This window comes from Oculina patagonica, chromosome 13, assembly GCF_052425735.1.
Source record: "Oculina patagonica isolate OP01 chromosome 13, crgOcupat, whole genome shotgun sequence".
Taxonomy (NCBI): Eukaryota; Metazoa; Cnidaria; class Anthozoa; order Scleractinia; family Oculinidae; genus Oculina; species Oculina patagonica.
The window spans coordinates 11,645,474-11,659,912 of record NC_135770.1 but is presented as its reverse complement, the minus strand read 5'-3'; the positions used below and the strand labels follow the sequence as shown (position 1 = coordinate 11,659,912).

The 14,439-nt window shown below is 38.0% G+C and overlaps 1 protein-coding gene across 1 annotated transcript in view; it reads left to right on the top strand.

Annotated features, from left to right (window-relative positions):
- LOC144636133 (xanthine dehydrogenase/oxidase-like) overlaps positions 1-14,439 on the top strand; it is a 45,284-nt gene that overhangs the window by 15,994 nt on the left and 14,851 nt on the right. The window contains exons 14-25 of the mRNA XM_078495266.1: positions 1,080-1,276; positions 2,572-2,737; positions 3,174-3,263; positions 3,912-4,029; positions 4,771-4,822; positions 6,766-6,889; positions 7,605-7,724; positions 8,350-8,472; positions 9,417-9,518; positions 12,748-12,811; positions 13,413-13,482; positions 13,763-13,850. Coding sequence (XP_078351392.1) covers positions 1,080-1,276; positions 2,572-2,737; positions 3,174-3,263; positions 3,912-4,029; positions 4,771-4,822; positions 6,766-6,889; positions 7,605-7,724; positions 8,350-8,472; positions 9,417-9,518; positions 12,748-12,811; positions 13,413-13,482; positions 13,763-13,850 — 1,314 coding nt within the window. The remainder of the gene's footprint in view (positions 1-1,079; positions 1,277-2,571; positions 2,738-3,173; positions 3,264-3,911; positions 4,030-4,770; positions 4,823-6,765; positions 6,890-7,604; positions 7,725-8,349; positions 8,473-9,416; positions 9,519-12,747; positions 12,812-13,412; positions 13,483-13,762; positions 13,851-14,439) is intronic.

Below are 14,439 nucleotides of genomic sequence, written 5' to 3'. Positions count from 1 at the left end.
TAGTTTGCGAGAACTCTTAGTCTAAAAATCTGTGGAAAAACTTGCCTACATCTAGTGTTCCCACGCTATCTCTTGTTCTCTCAGACCTCTACTTGAGTTTCTTAGACTCGATATTTGGAAATATGGAAATTTCATTCCTCGAGCATTAAACGAACTATTGTGGTGTTGCTATAGCAACACCACAAGAGCTGATCATGTATCAGTTTAAGTTTTTTGTATCTTTATCGTGACATTCTCGTAATTTTTATATCCTCTGAAAATGAACATGATCATAGTTAATGATCAGTCCACGGTCATGTCAATTTTAAGTTGTTTATATAAAACGTAATGAAAATTCATCAGGAGTAAACTTTCAAGCTTTATAGGGATACACTCAACTCTCTCTTAACGGACACCTCTATAAGACGGACACTTCCATACGACGGACACCAGGTGATGGTCCCTGCCGTTTTTCAGTCATTTTACTGTAACAAAACTCTCTGTAAGACGGACACCTCTCTAAGACGGACAACGGACACTTTGAAACCGCCAACGGACACGCACAAAAAGTTTATTTTTAGTGAATAATACTTTAAAACTTGGTATCGACATATAGCATAGTAAGTCAGCACCTTTAAAATACCAAACTTACCAAAAACAATCCGCTATAACGTATTACTTCTTTGCTTGAGTGTATGGGCAACAAAGAGGTAGTTTTCTACTTACAGTATTACCGTTTGTAATGAACAAACAGGTCGAATTTCTGATATTACTTTTGTTCCACTTTATAGGTTTTGCTTAAGTTGGCGACTTAAAACAGAAAACACAGACGTGTATTCGTTGTGCATAGCCGTTTAGCTTCATCATCTCAAAATTTCTGGTGTCAATCGAACATTGTCACGTTACCTCGACTCTTTATAAAGCGGATACCTCTCTAAGACGGACAGTTGGGGCCGGTCCCGACGGTGTCCGTCTTAGAGAGAGTTGACTGTAAAACGTTAATTTTAATCCGTTGCATTTGCTTTGCACACTTGCCATTTCTTCAGGAAGGCTGTAATTAATCTTTAACTTGTAATTTGGGGTTTTACATATTATTGCAGCATGAATATGTATTCTCCTTCAAACAAGCTCGTCGACGTGAAGATGATATCGCCATAGTGAACACAGCCATGCGAGTGTTGTTGGAGAAGCAAGCTAGTTCCAGTTCATGGCGAATCAAGGATTGCAGTTTCAGTTTTGGAGGCCTGGCTCCTACAACAGTCATGGCCATGAAAACCATAAAGGGACTCACTGGCAGGTAGGGAATGGTTATTACCATGCAATATAGAATTTAGCCAATAAGAAAGCTGAATGCAATATTTTTCATAATGCCGTGTGCCATTGCAATTATTTTATAAATATTGGCACGGAATAAAAAGAAAATCTTTCTTCATTCATGCGGGAAATATTTTAGTAGAAGGCTCTCGAGTTTATTTGTATATTGCCAATATGACCTGCTTCAAATTTGAGAATTAAGGAGGCTTGATGTATTTTTTTTAGCCAAAGGGTGGTTGTTTTGAAAATTAAAATTATCTAGGAAGCCAGTATTCGATTTTTGCCAAAATACATCATAATGATCAAATATGACAAAATTTTATTTTTTACCCGTCACATTGTCACAAAGGTTACCATAACAACGATTGACGTTTTCTTTTGTTCTCAAACAAGCTTGATTTTCTCGAAATCTAGATTGACTCTTGGTGTTTATTTTTTGATATGTTAAAGTTTAGTAGATTGACTAACTGTTGACGAAATTTTAGAAAAATCTGTAAGAGCGTTTTCAAGTAAATCAAGAATGAAATTTTCAGAAAGACACCATTTTAATATAAAATAGGCACTTTAAAATTGTTTCGTATTATTTGAGCACAGTTACTTTCACTGAAATATAAATACTTAAACCACAAAAGACCAATAACTAAAAGCGAAAGACTTTTTGCTTTAATTTGTTAAAATATATCGACTGCCGATTGTAGGAAATTATAAGAAAATACCAAAAACTTTATTCTTGATTTACTCTAAAACGCTCTTACAAATTTTCCTAAAATTTTGTGTACAGGTAGTCAATCTTCTATACTTTAACTATACTTTTACTTTATAAAAAAATGAATACCAAGAGTCAATCTAGATTTCGAGAAAATTAAGCTTGTTTGAGAACAAAAGAAAACGTCAATCGTTGCTATGGTAACCTTTGTGACGAAGTGATGGGTAAAAATTTAAAATTTGGTCATATTTGGTCATTATGGTGTATTTTGGCAAAAATCGAACATTGGCTTCCTCGATAATTTTAATTTTCAAAACAACCACCCTTTGGCTAAAAAAACTACATCGAGCCTCCTTAATTGTTTAGTTGCTGGGTTGTAATTTTCATTTAATGCTAATGCCAACTGGCTGCCTGGCCTGCCCCTATTCTTTAAATCAAACGGTTGTGAGTAACTGTCATACAGAGTCAGTTTCTCAGAATGCTTTGAAAGTTTCAGATAAAAAGTTGGTATTTGTCAAAAAGTGCTTTGTTAACTCAGTGACTAGACTGCCCTTATCTTTTGTTCTGTCTAGAAAATGGGATGAAAGCATAGTTCAAGATGCTTGTCAGTTGTTAGCTGAAGATCTGCCGCTCGCACCTGGGGCACCAGGTGGTCAGGTGGAATACAGGAGATCACTTGCTTCAAGCTTCTTCTTCAAGTTCTATCTAAACGTTTCTCAGTGGCTTAGCAATAATGAGGTAGATAACGTCTGCTTGGATCGTAGCAATTTGAAATATTTGGAAAAAGGCTGTGCTCAAGACTATGGCCTTATCATGTAGCCGTTCAATATCCCCGGCCTCAATGGCATAAAGCGACTAAAAGTATTTCTACACCTCCCTGGAAGATGCTAGTTCATCTCAGGGTTACCCCCTCCCACACAATTTAACTTTGTAGATCTACTTAATACGCCTAGATGCACTACAAATAAAAAGACCGGTTTATGTCTGTGACCTTTATACCGAATTTGTAACCCTGAGAATGCAAGGAAAAATCAATCTGAATTTGTCGTATCTAGCATTTCTAATTACCTTTGGGGTTTTTGTATCCTAATTTTGCATTCTTTGGAATTACTTCAGTAGTCTACCTTAAATTATATTGGTAACTTCAGTTGGAGTATTTTTGTGTAAATTTCAGTTAGTTGCTGATCATTTAGTACCCAGAGGCTATGAGAGTGTAATCAAGCCTTTTCACAGAGATGCTACCCGCAGCATACAGACCTTTCAGGTAATGGTATGCCTTTGTTTTATGCCTTTCTGCTTGAGGGTAAATCTATAAAAGGTCAGTATTTGGTGGGAGGAACAATAACGACCTACACTTTTCCAATTCAGTTGTTAAACTTAACAAATAGATTCCATTTTGCCGTGCGTCTGTTCAGTTATAGATCACCGATGACGTGAAAAAGTGGTATGATTTGGAATATGAACTATGATCACGCGCGCGAGTCACACCACGGGGTGAGGTCAATTCTGTGCGTTTGTACTCTAATAGATGAAAGGCATAAACCAATCACAAAGCGCGCAGTAGCTCGGTTATAGTATTAATTTAAATCCTTTCTGTTATTCCACTAGTCGCATTTTTTTTTCACGAAAAATTAAAGCCCTACGTTCAAAATAGCCATTCTTTTTTTCAGCAATTTTGCGGCCGTTTCTGTGAATGCTGTTTGACAGGCATGATCGTACTTTTTGTCAGTTCTCTATTTCCTTCCATGATGTGTTTACAAATGTTTCCTTTCTTAATTCTCAATTTTAAGATACATTTGGATAGTCTATAACTTACTTTGACGCAGAATCATTCCATCAATTCTTTAAACGTTTCTGTCTATTAAAAGATGCAAAATATGACCAAGGCCAATCTCTTTTGTGATTTAATTAGGAAGTGCCCGATGATCAATCATTAGAGGATGTGGTTGGTAGGCCTGTGCCTCACTTAGCAGCAGCGAAACACGCCACAGGAGAGGCAATCTACTGTGATGACATTCCTAAGTACGCAGGTAAAGAATAAGATAGTTTTGTAGTCTGTTTATTCCCGCATATATAACACCGAATGAGCAGTCATTAGATAGAGGGGGGTTGACTGACCTTAGGCTACACACCATAGGATGGGCAAATGTTTGTGATGACACTTGGAAGTGAGCAGGTAGAAGATAGTGTACTTATTACCACAGGGAGCCCAATGGCTGGTCTGGTAGACTTTTAGCTCACTATTCAGGTGCTCAACAAAATGAAAATGCTGCTTAATCCGAAGTTAACGAGGGTCATTATTTTAGACATAACTTTAACTTAAGTTAACCCGACAACAAATCGCTGCGTAGAACACAAAGCAAATACTTTTGTGAGTAAGAAAGGACTAATTCAAATTATAAACGAAAGAGATAAAAAATATATGAAGATTTCTCTTAGCATTAACAGAAACTTCTACTCTCTTTTATTATAATAGGCTGCTGTATAAAACATTACGAGACTGTTTGATCTTTTAGTTTCTATTGCATATCGTATATTGGATGTCACGATACATGATAAAACAAATTTTTTTGAACTATCATTCAACACAGGAGTGGTAAACGCTTTAAATTTCTGTCAGTTTTTTTGACAAATGTCCTAAAAATTATTTAAGACCCCTTGTGAAACATCATCGCTTCTGCATGCATTGGGTGCCGTTTATTTAAAGAAGAGATACTTGAACCACATTATCATACCAATTTGATATGATTTAGATTGCTGTTCCATTTCAGGAGAACTATATTTGGGAATTGTTTTCAGCACACGAGCCCATGCGAACATCATGTAAGTATGAAATTGCGATCTCCGATATAGTGACCGTATAGGGGAGAGGAGGGGGAGGGGGAAGGGTGTCTGGTTTTATTTGTTGATAAATAAATCGCTGTAATAATGGACCCCTTCTTCGTCAGAAATGTTTACCAACACCACCCCCTCCCCCGCCCCCATCCCGTATAAAAACTCTTAAATATTTTAAAATGAAAAAGCACAATTAAAACTCATCAAGCAAAACTTAATAATATCGGATATAATTTCAGTTTAAGGTGACAATAATAACATCCTTGATATCGAAAATGCACAGGTTGAATTAATTATTATCAGTGACTGACCAACATATCAATTGTTCCGTCAAAACAGATAAGGCCATAAAGAGCTGATATTGTCTTGACTGTTTGTCTGTTTTATCGGAAAGACTATTGCATTTGCAGCTAAACCGCTGGTGGGGTTGAGCTAAACCTGTTATCTGTAGACTACAAAGTGGGCAGTCCAGGGGCATGCTCCCGAGTAAAAAATTTATATTAACGTAACCTCAGGAAGGCTATGTTAGGTATTTTGGTAGAATAATTATATAGCTGTCAGTAAATCCTATATTGTCAGCGCAGCTATTTTTCCTTAATTTCTGAGAACTGTCCAATTTGGGATTAAATTTGGATAGTTTCAATTAGGACTTTCAGGTAAAATGCACAAACTGTCCAATTTAAGAAAAATTGGACAGTTTTGTCTTAGCCAATCAAATCGAAGAAAAAACAACATGTGACGGATGTTAGCCAATTAGCACAAAGCATAGCGTCAGCCCTGTAAACTTGTCTTAGTTGACAATGGCGGAATTCAGAGGCAAGTTTGCTACGTTTTTCCATTCTTTTTGAGCTTTTTAGCAATAGTACCAACAAAGAGAAATTTTCTACGTTGTCAGAAGAGGAGCTAGCTACACTAAGAAGCAAAAATCAAGAGCAAAACACCTCAAATAGTACAAAACTTGGGTGAACGTAAGCGCAGCGAAGCGAAGCAAGAAATCTGTCAGATATTCATAGCCATGAGCTAGATGTAATTCTTTCTCGTTTTTTTGCTGAAATTCGAAAAGAAAAGACGGCGATGAAGTACAAACGAGATAGTGGAAAGGAGTTTGTCAGATTCAAGAAGTTGTTACGCTCTTCGGACACTTTGTTTACGAATTTCATTGATTGATGGAGTGTTTTCACTCGCAAACTCAGGTGAATAAAATTGCACTGTTTTGTTTAAGTTTGATCTGTGAAGACAATGCTTTGAGTGAGTTGCATGTGCTGTGTTAATATGCCTACTATTGTTAATTGCTTTTCCCGTTCTGGACATATGTTTATTGTTTATGCTCGATTGACTGACTACAAGCTATATAATTAATATGTAACCGGACTACATGCTTGTCCAATTTAGAAATAACTAGATTCAAAAAATTCCTCTGACAGCCAAATTGGACTCGGCCTACGGCCTCGTCCAATTTTGGCTGCCCTCGGAATTTTTTTCATCAAATTATTTCCAAATTGGACAGCATGTAGTCCAATTACGTATACTAATTGCAGTACTAAAGATGCCTCGCTGCAACGCACATATTTTTGTAACAGTAGAAATGCAGAGTTGATGGGGTCAAGTTGACGTCATCACCATTTTGAAATCATCACCCACAGTTTAATTAAATCCACTGCATTTTATTCATGAGTCTATGTCGTCACCAACAATAATTTATTCCGCCCCTTGTCAATGATCCCCCCAGGTCTAAAACATCCCAACCATACTTTGACCGCCTTTACTTTTCATATTCCCCCCCCCCCCTACCCAAGCCATTTTTAAAGCCATTTTGTTTTAAGTTTTAAGTTCTAAAAAAGATAGGTAGTACAGCTCCATTGGAAGAGCACAACTTGTGTATTTGATTAATGAATGTTTAATACCATGTATCATTTTTTACAATCCTGCAGAGCTGTAGATCCAACCGAGGCATTATGTCTCCCTGGGGTGAAGACATACATTAGCGCAGATGATGTCCCTGGAAACAACTCAATGGGAGCTTTACAGGATGAGGAAGTTTATGCAACAGACAAGGTGCATCTTTCGTGCCATTCATAATTATGATAATTTGATGATGAGAGTAACGATGAGCACTTGCCTTTCACTAATGTGACCTGGATTCGAATCTCGTATGTGCGGGTTGAGTTTGTTGTTGGTTCTCGTCCTTTCTCTGAGGTTTTTCTTCGGGTTCTCCGGTTTCCCTCCCTCTACAGAATCCAACACTTCTAAATTCTAAATGAACGGCGAAATAGTTTTGTCCCCCTGATAAAGGCAGCATTGCCGAAACGTCGGGAATAGTTTTTTGACTACAGCGTGGTATTTACATTTTTTGTCATTTATACATTCAGCTACGCTGCACTGGGTTTCAAATTTTTATCACTTCTAAATTCCAAATCGATCGGGAATACGAGAACCACAGGTTTGTCAGTCGCAAGACTGTTATGTGCAGACCTCGTTAAACAAATTCGATTTATTTTCTTGTTCACTAACTAACTAACTAACTAACTAACTAACTAACTAACCCCCCCCCCCCCCACACAACTAACTATATATTATATCTTCGTAGGCGCGTGTCTCAAACAAAGAATTTTGATTTCGACGCTTCAATTTTGATCACTGCATCCAACCAAATACCCTTACTCAGCGTGTACGTCATAAGGCGTCATGAAACGCAGTGGTTGCTGTTGTTTAATCAGTCAAAATGACTGACGAGTTTCTTTCATAATGCGTCACTGTGTGTATACTGTAGGTGACATGCGTGGGGCAAGTAATTGGCGCCATTGCCGCTGAAACACAGGCCCAGGCACAAAGAGCAGCAAAGATGGTCAAGATAACATACGAGGACTTGCCAAGAATATTAACGATTGAGGTGAAATGCTATGCTTACTTATGTTGCGTTGTAGATTTCTGTGTTGTAGTTCCACACTAAGAGAAACTTAAGCTATTTAGACGTTACTCTGTAATGTTCTCTCATTTAAGATTTTCCATATCGTAAATTTTCGAAAATATGCTCTTCGCTTATATTTGCTCAATGCTATAGGTGGGATTGTTTTTGGGGAGAGCTGGAATTCGACTTCGGAGGAAAAGTTTTGTACGAAAATTTCAGTAGTGTTTAGGTTATATCAGTTTGTTTATATAAAGGGGGGGGCCCAAGGGAAATAAGGATTATCATAAGTACTTTTTTTCCTTCGTCAATGCTAGTTCGGCACCAGTAACCTCAGTTTCTGATTTCTTCTTTTCCATTCGTCAAGGTTTCTTTTACACACACGGAATATAATTTTGGTTTTCCTTTTATTACGATACTTTATCCTCTCTGGCCTCTAGCAATTTTATCAGCCTAATTACTCGCTTTACTTACAACTACTAACTAATTACAGCATTACTTATAATTTGTATACGTTTCAGTGTATTTCAAGATATGCTCCTAGATTAACATGCTGAGTTTTATTTCAGCTATTTGAGCAAAGTCACTAACTTTCAACATTGCTTTATAGGAAGCCATAGCAGCGGAGTCCTTTTACGACATTGACCAGCTGTGCATTCAGAAAGGAGACCTGGAAACTGGCTTTGTTGAATCAGATCACGTGTTGGAAGGAGAGATGAGAATTGGAGGACAAGTGAGTTATTCTGATTGAAGAATAAATTCTCCTGTAAAGTTCAGAGGAAGGCAAAATTCACAAATCATGAGGTTGCGTATGATTGATCAAGAGTACGGCTTCGTCGATTTCCGTGACAACTATTAAAAAAAACTTTAGATGGCTAAACTTACGAGCGTTTAAACTCTGGTTAAGAAGCGTGAAGCGACTAGCAATTTTCTGTTACTCGTCACTTATAAATGCACGTTTTGTTCAACGAGTACTTCATGTATGACTAGGTTGTTGGCTATGTTCATATTACTTACTTAATATTTATGGGTGTTTTAAAAGGTAAAGTCTGTGTCCGAGCCATGAGGCTCATACAGCCGGAGCTTATCCCGGTTTCCGTAGCATTAAGCGACTAGGAGTATTGCTACTCCCCCCTGGATGGGATGCTAGTCCATCGCAGGGTTACCCCCCAGCAGTAAATTCGCCGGTACCCATTTATACACCTGGGTGGAGAGAGGCACTGTGAGAGTAAAGTGTCTTGCCCAAGAACACAACGCAGCGCCCCGGCCAGGCCTCGAACCCGGGCCGTTCGACTTGGAGTCGAGCGCACTAACCATTAGGCCACCGCGCCTGGGTGTTTTGGTAAACATTTATTAGTGAAGACACTTTGTGATGCCTATCATAAGGAGCGCGCATCTTCACAGTGGATACGGACGATACTGGATAGTTGATATCTTAGCTAGTCAATCGAGTCTAAAATTTATGTTCAAGTAGTAGTTTTCAATAGTCCTCACAAAACTTAGCCCACTTTTCTAGAGTTCTAGATAAGTTACCAAAAGTTGCTAGCCTAATTTTAAGGGAAAAAATGGCCCTGTAAATAACATTTGAACCTTTAATTGTTGTTTTAAAAAGGATGTACTCAAATTTTGCATCGCCTTCAGTGCTGTCAAGTCTTTTTATTGTTTTACTTGTTATAGGAACATTTTTATTTAGAGACACAAGTCACAATAGCTGTCCCTAAAGGAGAAGACGGTGAAATGGAACTCTTTGTTTCCACTCAAAATCCACAATTGACACAGGTAAAAACGTTTTTGTTCAGCTTGAAGTGATTGTAAGTTTCAATTTACCGGCGCTTGAGCTTTACTTGTACCCCAGGGGTAATAATGACTTTGGTAGGAGGGTTACCCTCCATACCGTTCTCCCCGGGCGCAAAAAAGCTGTTAAGAGGGCGTCTCGTTTATTTCCGACCATCGATTTTGGTTCAAGAATTCGAATTGTCTCATTTGCTGGGATTTTAAAGCCTTTACCTAGTTAATTAATAAAATGGGTTTCATTTGATTAAAAATTCTACTTTATGTTTTTTAGGATCTATCGAAGTTTGGTCCGATCCAGAGCAATTGCTCGCCTTTTTTGTTCAGCTTTTTTGTTCAGCGGTTAAAATAGCACATATTGCAATTGCTCTCAAAAAATAAATATTCGCTTAAAAGATCCAGTTCTTTTTGCAAACTATATAATCATCATTGTAGTTTATTTAGCAATGTTTCAATTATGATTCATTCTTGTTTCTTCATAGGACAAAACAAGATTTCCGACCCGCCTAATCCAGCTTTGAACGAAACAAGGAAATAGCCCAACTTTGAAGGCAAATTTTGAAAATGTGGCACTTGCTTGAGACTACTTAATTGCATGAACAGAATCTATAAATGACCCTTTCTTGAAAACAAGAATAAAATTTGTCAGCACTTCAAGTCTACAAAGCTGACAACCGCTTAAAATGCAGGAAATTTTCAAAATTCATAGGTAACGAACATCTTCGTTGTGACAAATTCTTCTGATAAATTCGCATACTATAACCCATTAAGCTCTCTTACTTGGCTTTAGAATGTCTGTTTAAGCTTTTACAGTCATCTCTGAATTCTAGGATCCTCAGAATTAATAGCCTTTTCCTCCAGCTGTAGGTTTGTACACGTTCCCGGCGAACCAGATACATCTTAGTAGCGTGACTGTCACATCGATCGTAACAAGGGAATTGTGTACAAAGTCAAATGCAAAACATGTGATTTTGCCTATGCGGGAGAGAGCAAAAGATCATGGAATTCGCGCGGCGCAGAGCACAAGCCTGGCACAAGATCTAATAACGAAAGCGCAATAAGATTTCACGCGGAAACAACAGGCCATGACATTCATCCACATTATGTTGAAATTTTAGAAAGAAATGTCAACAATAGGCAACAACGCCTTTTCCTAGAAGCGCTACATTCTATCCAGGACATTAACTGTGTGAATGAGCATGTGCATTTGCCACAAGTTAAATTAACATTTGGAACATCCCTAGAGACCGGCGGCGTATAAAAACTTATTATGCAAAAACTGAACCAATTTTAACTCTGATGAAGGTAACAGAGAGTACCGAAAATTCAGCCTTCTTTTTACCAACCTTTTAAACCGATTTTAAGATCAGATACAAACCAAATTTTTATTATAGAAATATAAGTCTTGTTTTTGTTAAAAAAAAAAAATCAGTTTTCTTTTCAGACTCTTTCCATCTCTTCCATTAGTTTTCTTGCCTTCCTTTTATTATGATCTGGCTGGCCGGCTGGCTGCTATAAACTGTTTTATTATGAATCCTGCTAACGGATCTTAGATATTTCACTTACTGTCCCCTTCAAAAGTGTCAGGCTCACTGAAATGTAAAGCTCGTAGGGGACTGGGAACGAATACACCAGTTGTAAACACAAGATGGCCGCAGCATTTATCGATCTTGGCTCACCGTTTACTACTTATATGCGTGGTAACACTAATCTTTAACATGTCCCTGCAAACGTTTTAAGAGGAATATGCCCGATCAAAAGCGGCTATGAGCAAAACTACGGTCAGCGATGCAAAGAACTTCCACGCTTCTTTTATACATATGTTGCGATCGGTCCGATCGATGTGACAGTCACGCTACTAAGATGTATCTGGTTCGCCGGGAACGTGTACAAACCCACAGCTGGAGGAAAAAGCTTTTAATTCTGAGGATACTTAGAATTCAAAGATGACTGTAAAGGCTGGAACAGACATTCTAAAGCCAGGTAAGAGAGCTTAAGGGGTTATGGTATGCGAATTTATCAGAAGAATTTGTCACGACGAAGATGTTCGTTACCTATAAATTTTGAAAATTTCCTTAATTTTAAGCGGTTGTCAGCTTTGTAGACTTGAAGTGCTGACAAATTTTATTCTTGTTTTCAAGAAAGGGTCATTTATAGATTCTGTTCATGCAATTAAGTAGTCTCAAGCAGGTGCCACATTTTCAAAATTTGCCTTCAAAGTTGGGCTATTTTTTTTTTCAAAAAAAAAAAAAAAAAAAAATAAAAATTCCTTGTTTCGTTCAAAGCTGGATTAGGCGGGTCGGAAATCTTGTTTTGTCCTATGAAGAAACAAGAATGAATCATAATTGAAACATTGCTAAATAAACTACAATGATGATTATATAGTTTACAAAAAGAACTGGATATTTTAAGCGAATATTTATTTTTTGAGAGCAATTGCAATATGTGCTATTTTAACCGTTTCGGAAGGCGGGTAATTGCTCTGGATCGAACCAAACTTCGATAGATCCTAAAAAACATAAAGTAGAATTTTTAATCAAATGAAACCCATTTTATTAATTAACTAGGTAAAGGCTTTAAAATCCCAGCAAATGAGACAATTCGAATTCTTGAACCAAAATTGATGGTCGGAAATAAACGAGACGCCCTCTTAATACTTTACTTCACACATAAATGGCTGTGCGCCGTTTATATAAGAAATTGCATAGTTGGCTCGACGGGGATGTAGTGGAATTATGGCACTAATAAACATCACGTGACATAGCACATGGAGCGAGTAGTCGTGCCGAGCGAACCGAAGTCTTCTTTCATCTTGTCAGCATTACCTTGTTTACAGTTAAAGCTTATATAAAGTTGTGTTTACTGTTCATTCTCGTCGTGGTTGCACTCAGTTCCCCCCGCGAATACGTCTACAGGGACGGGGGAAGGGTGGAGGTTAGGGGTGAGGGGGTGATCCTGGAGGGCACAAATCTTTACCATGTACCGCTATAAACACTTTGGCTCCTTTGACTAGCCCACCTGGAACTACAGACGTGAAACCGGGAAAGCCGAGTTTCGACTCGCTCTCAGCAGGGACAACTTTTCCATTATGTAAAAACTCGGTAAAATCCAGTTAGAAGATTCGACACTGAGATACAGATGTCGTTTATATCGTAAGCCTTTCCTTTTTGGCTCTGAAGGCGACAATAAAGCGTAACAAACTTGTTTCCTTTAACAGGCATCTGCAGCAAGAACCCTTGGAGTGCCGAACAACAGAATTGTAGTACGAACAAAGCGACTGGGTGAGTTTTTTTTTAAATTAATTATATTGTTTTACCCCGCTTCTGCAATTTATTTAGGCTTGCGCTGTGTCATGACTCTCGCAGAGTTTCACGTGGATGATTCGCTACCCCAGTGATAGAACAAAAGAACAAACAACATGAACAATGCCCCTAGTCCCCAATTGCTTCACCAGAGGACCAGTAGAATTACAAGCTCACGAGAGGTGCCAGTTACAAGTGAAGAACAAAGGTTCCCCGGGGGTCTTTATCACAATTTACACTCGTCACGCCTGCACGTACGTACGTATTCATCTACAGTTGATACGTTTGATAAACAAAGAGCAGGCATAAGCTTTTTTTTATTAGAGCCTGATGCCTTGCTTTTGGTTATTAAACCCCGTGCTCCTGTCAACCTTTTGGAGATACTGTATTGTAAACGTTCCTTTTTACTGGCGTTAATCGATCGAGGAATAAGTCAGTTGTTCTCTACTACCTTTCTCATCACATGCTAATCAGTTTTGAACAAATAGAAATTTGTACGTTGTTAGTCCGTGCAGTTGAAACTAGCATCGATCGGCGACAAAACTCTTTTAATGCAGGCGACCCCATATGCTGTTTGTAGGTGGTGGCTTTGGTGGCAAAGAGACACGGAACTGTTTCCTGACAAATGCAGTGGCAGTGGCTGCTGCTAAGTAAGTTGAGTAATGTAGAATATCGGGTGAATGTAAAGTACGAGTAAAGGAAAAAGAGAAAACAGTTTACCCTAACTTGTCACTATACATGTATTAGTTTAGCACACGAACCGACAAGCATTATGTTTAAAACCTGATCGTGTTTAAATAAAGGATATGATGATGATGATGATGATGACGACGACAACAACTAAGATGTGGTGGCCGAATTGTAAGTGTAAATGCAGAAATCGGTACCGGCGAAATGTAATTAAATAGGGCAATCTGAACCTTTTTTCAGGACTGGTAGACCAGTGAGATGCACGCTTGATCGAGATGAAGACATGATTAGCACTGGAATGCGTAGTCCTTACTTAGCCAAGTACAAGGTAATTAAAAAAGACGACAAAACGATGTAGCCTTACACGATGATAAGTTACACTCCGTAAGTCATCATATTACATACTAATTGCACTCTATGGAATAGAAGAATTAGAACATGTACCTTATTCTTACTAATTTTCACTCGTACTTGATTTCGCGATAATTCGGGAGCCGAATTTCGCGGGTATTAATTATCGCGATTGCAAGAAAAATGAGAGCAAAAGGTATTAAATTTCGTGATTTTGGCTCATTGTGACTACAATGAGCCTACAAACGGAAGGAAGGTTGCTATTCGAAAACAAGACGGGAGATATTTTCAATGGTAGATAGTTGAAGTTCCAAACTTTAAAATTTGTATTGTTTTGATGTATAATTTGGTATTCATTTTCGCGTGTTTAAATTTCGCGCATTTTTTTTTACGCGCGTATTAAATTTCACGATTATTTTGAAATCGCGAAAATTAGTAAGAAAAAGGTAAACAAAGAAGCTTTTGAATTTTGACTTGCCCCTTGGACTCGCAAAAATTAAAAATGCTACAAGACTCGTGAAAATGTACAGTGATACTAAATACCAAAATGTCTTACAAGATATATT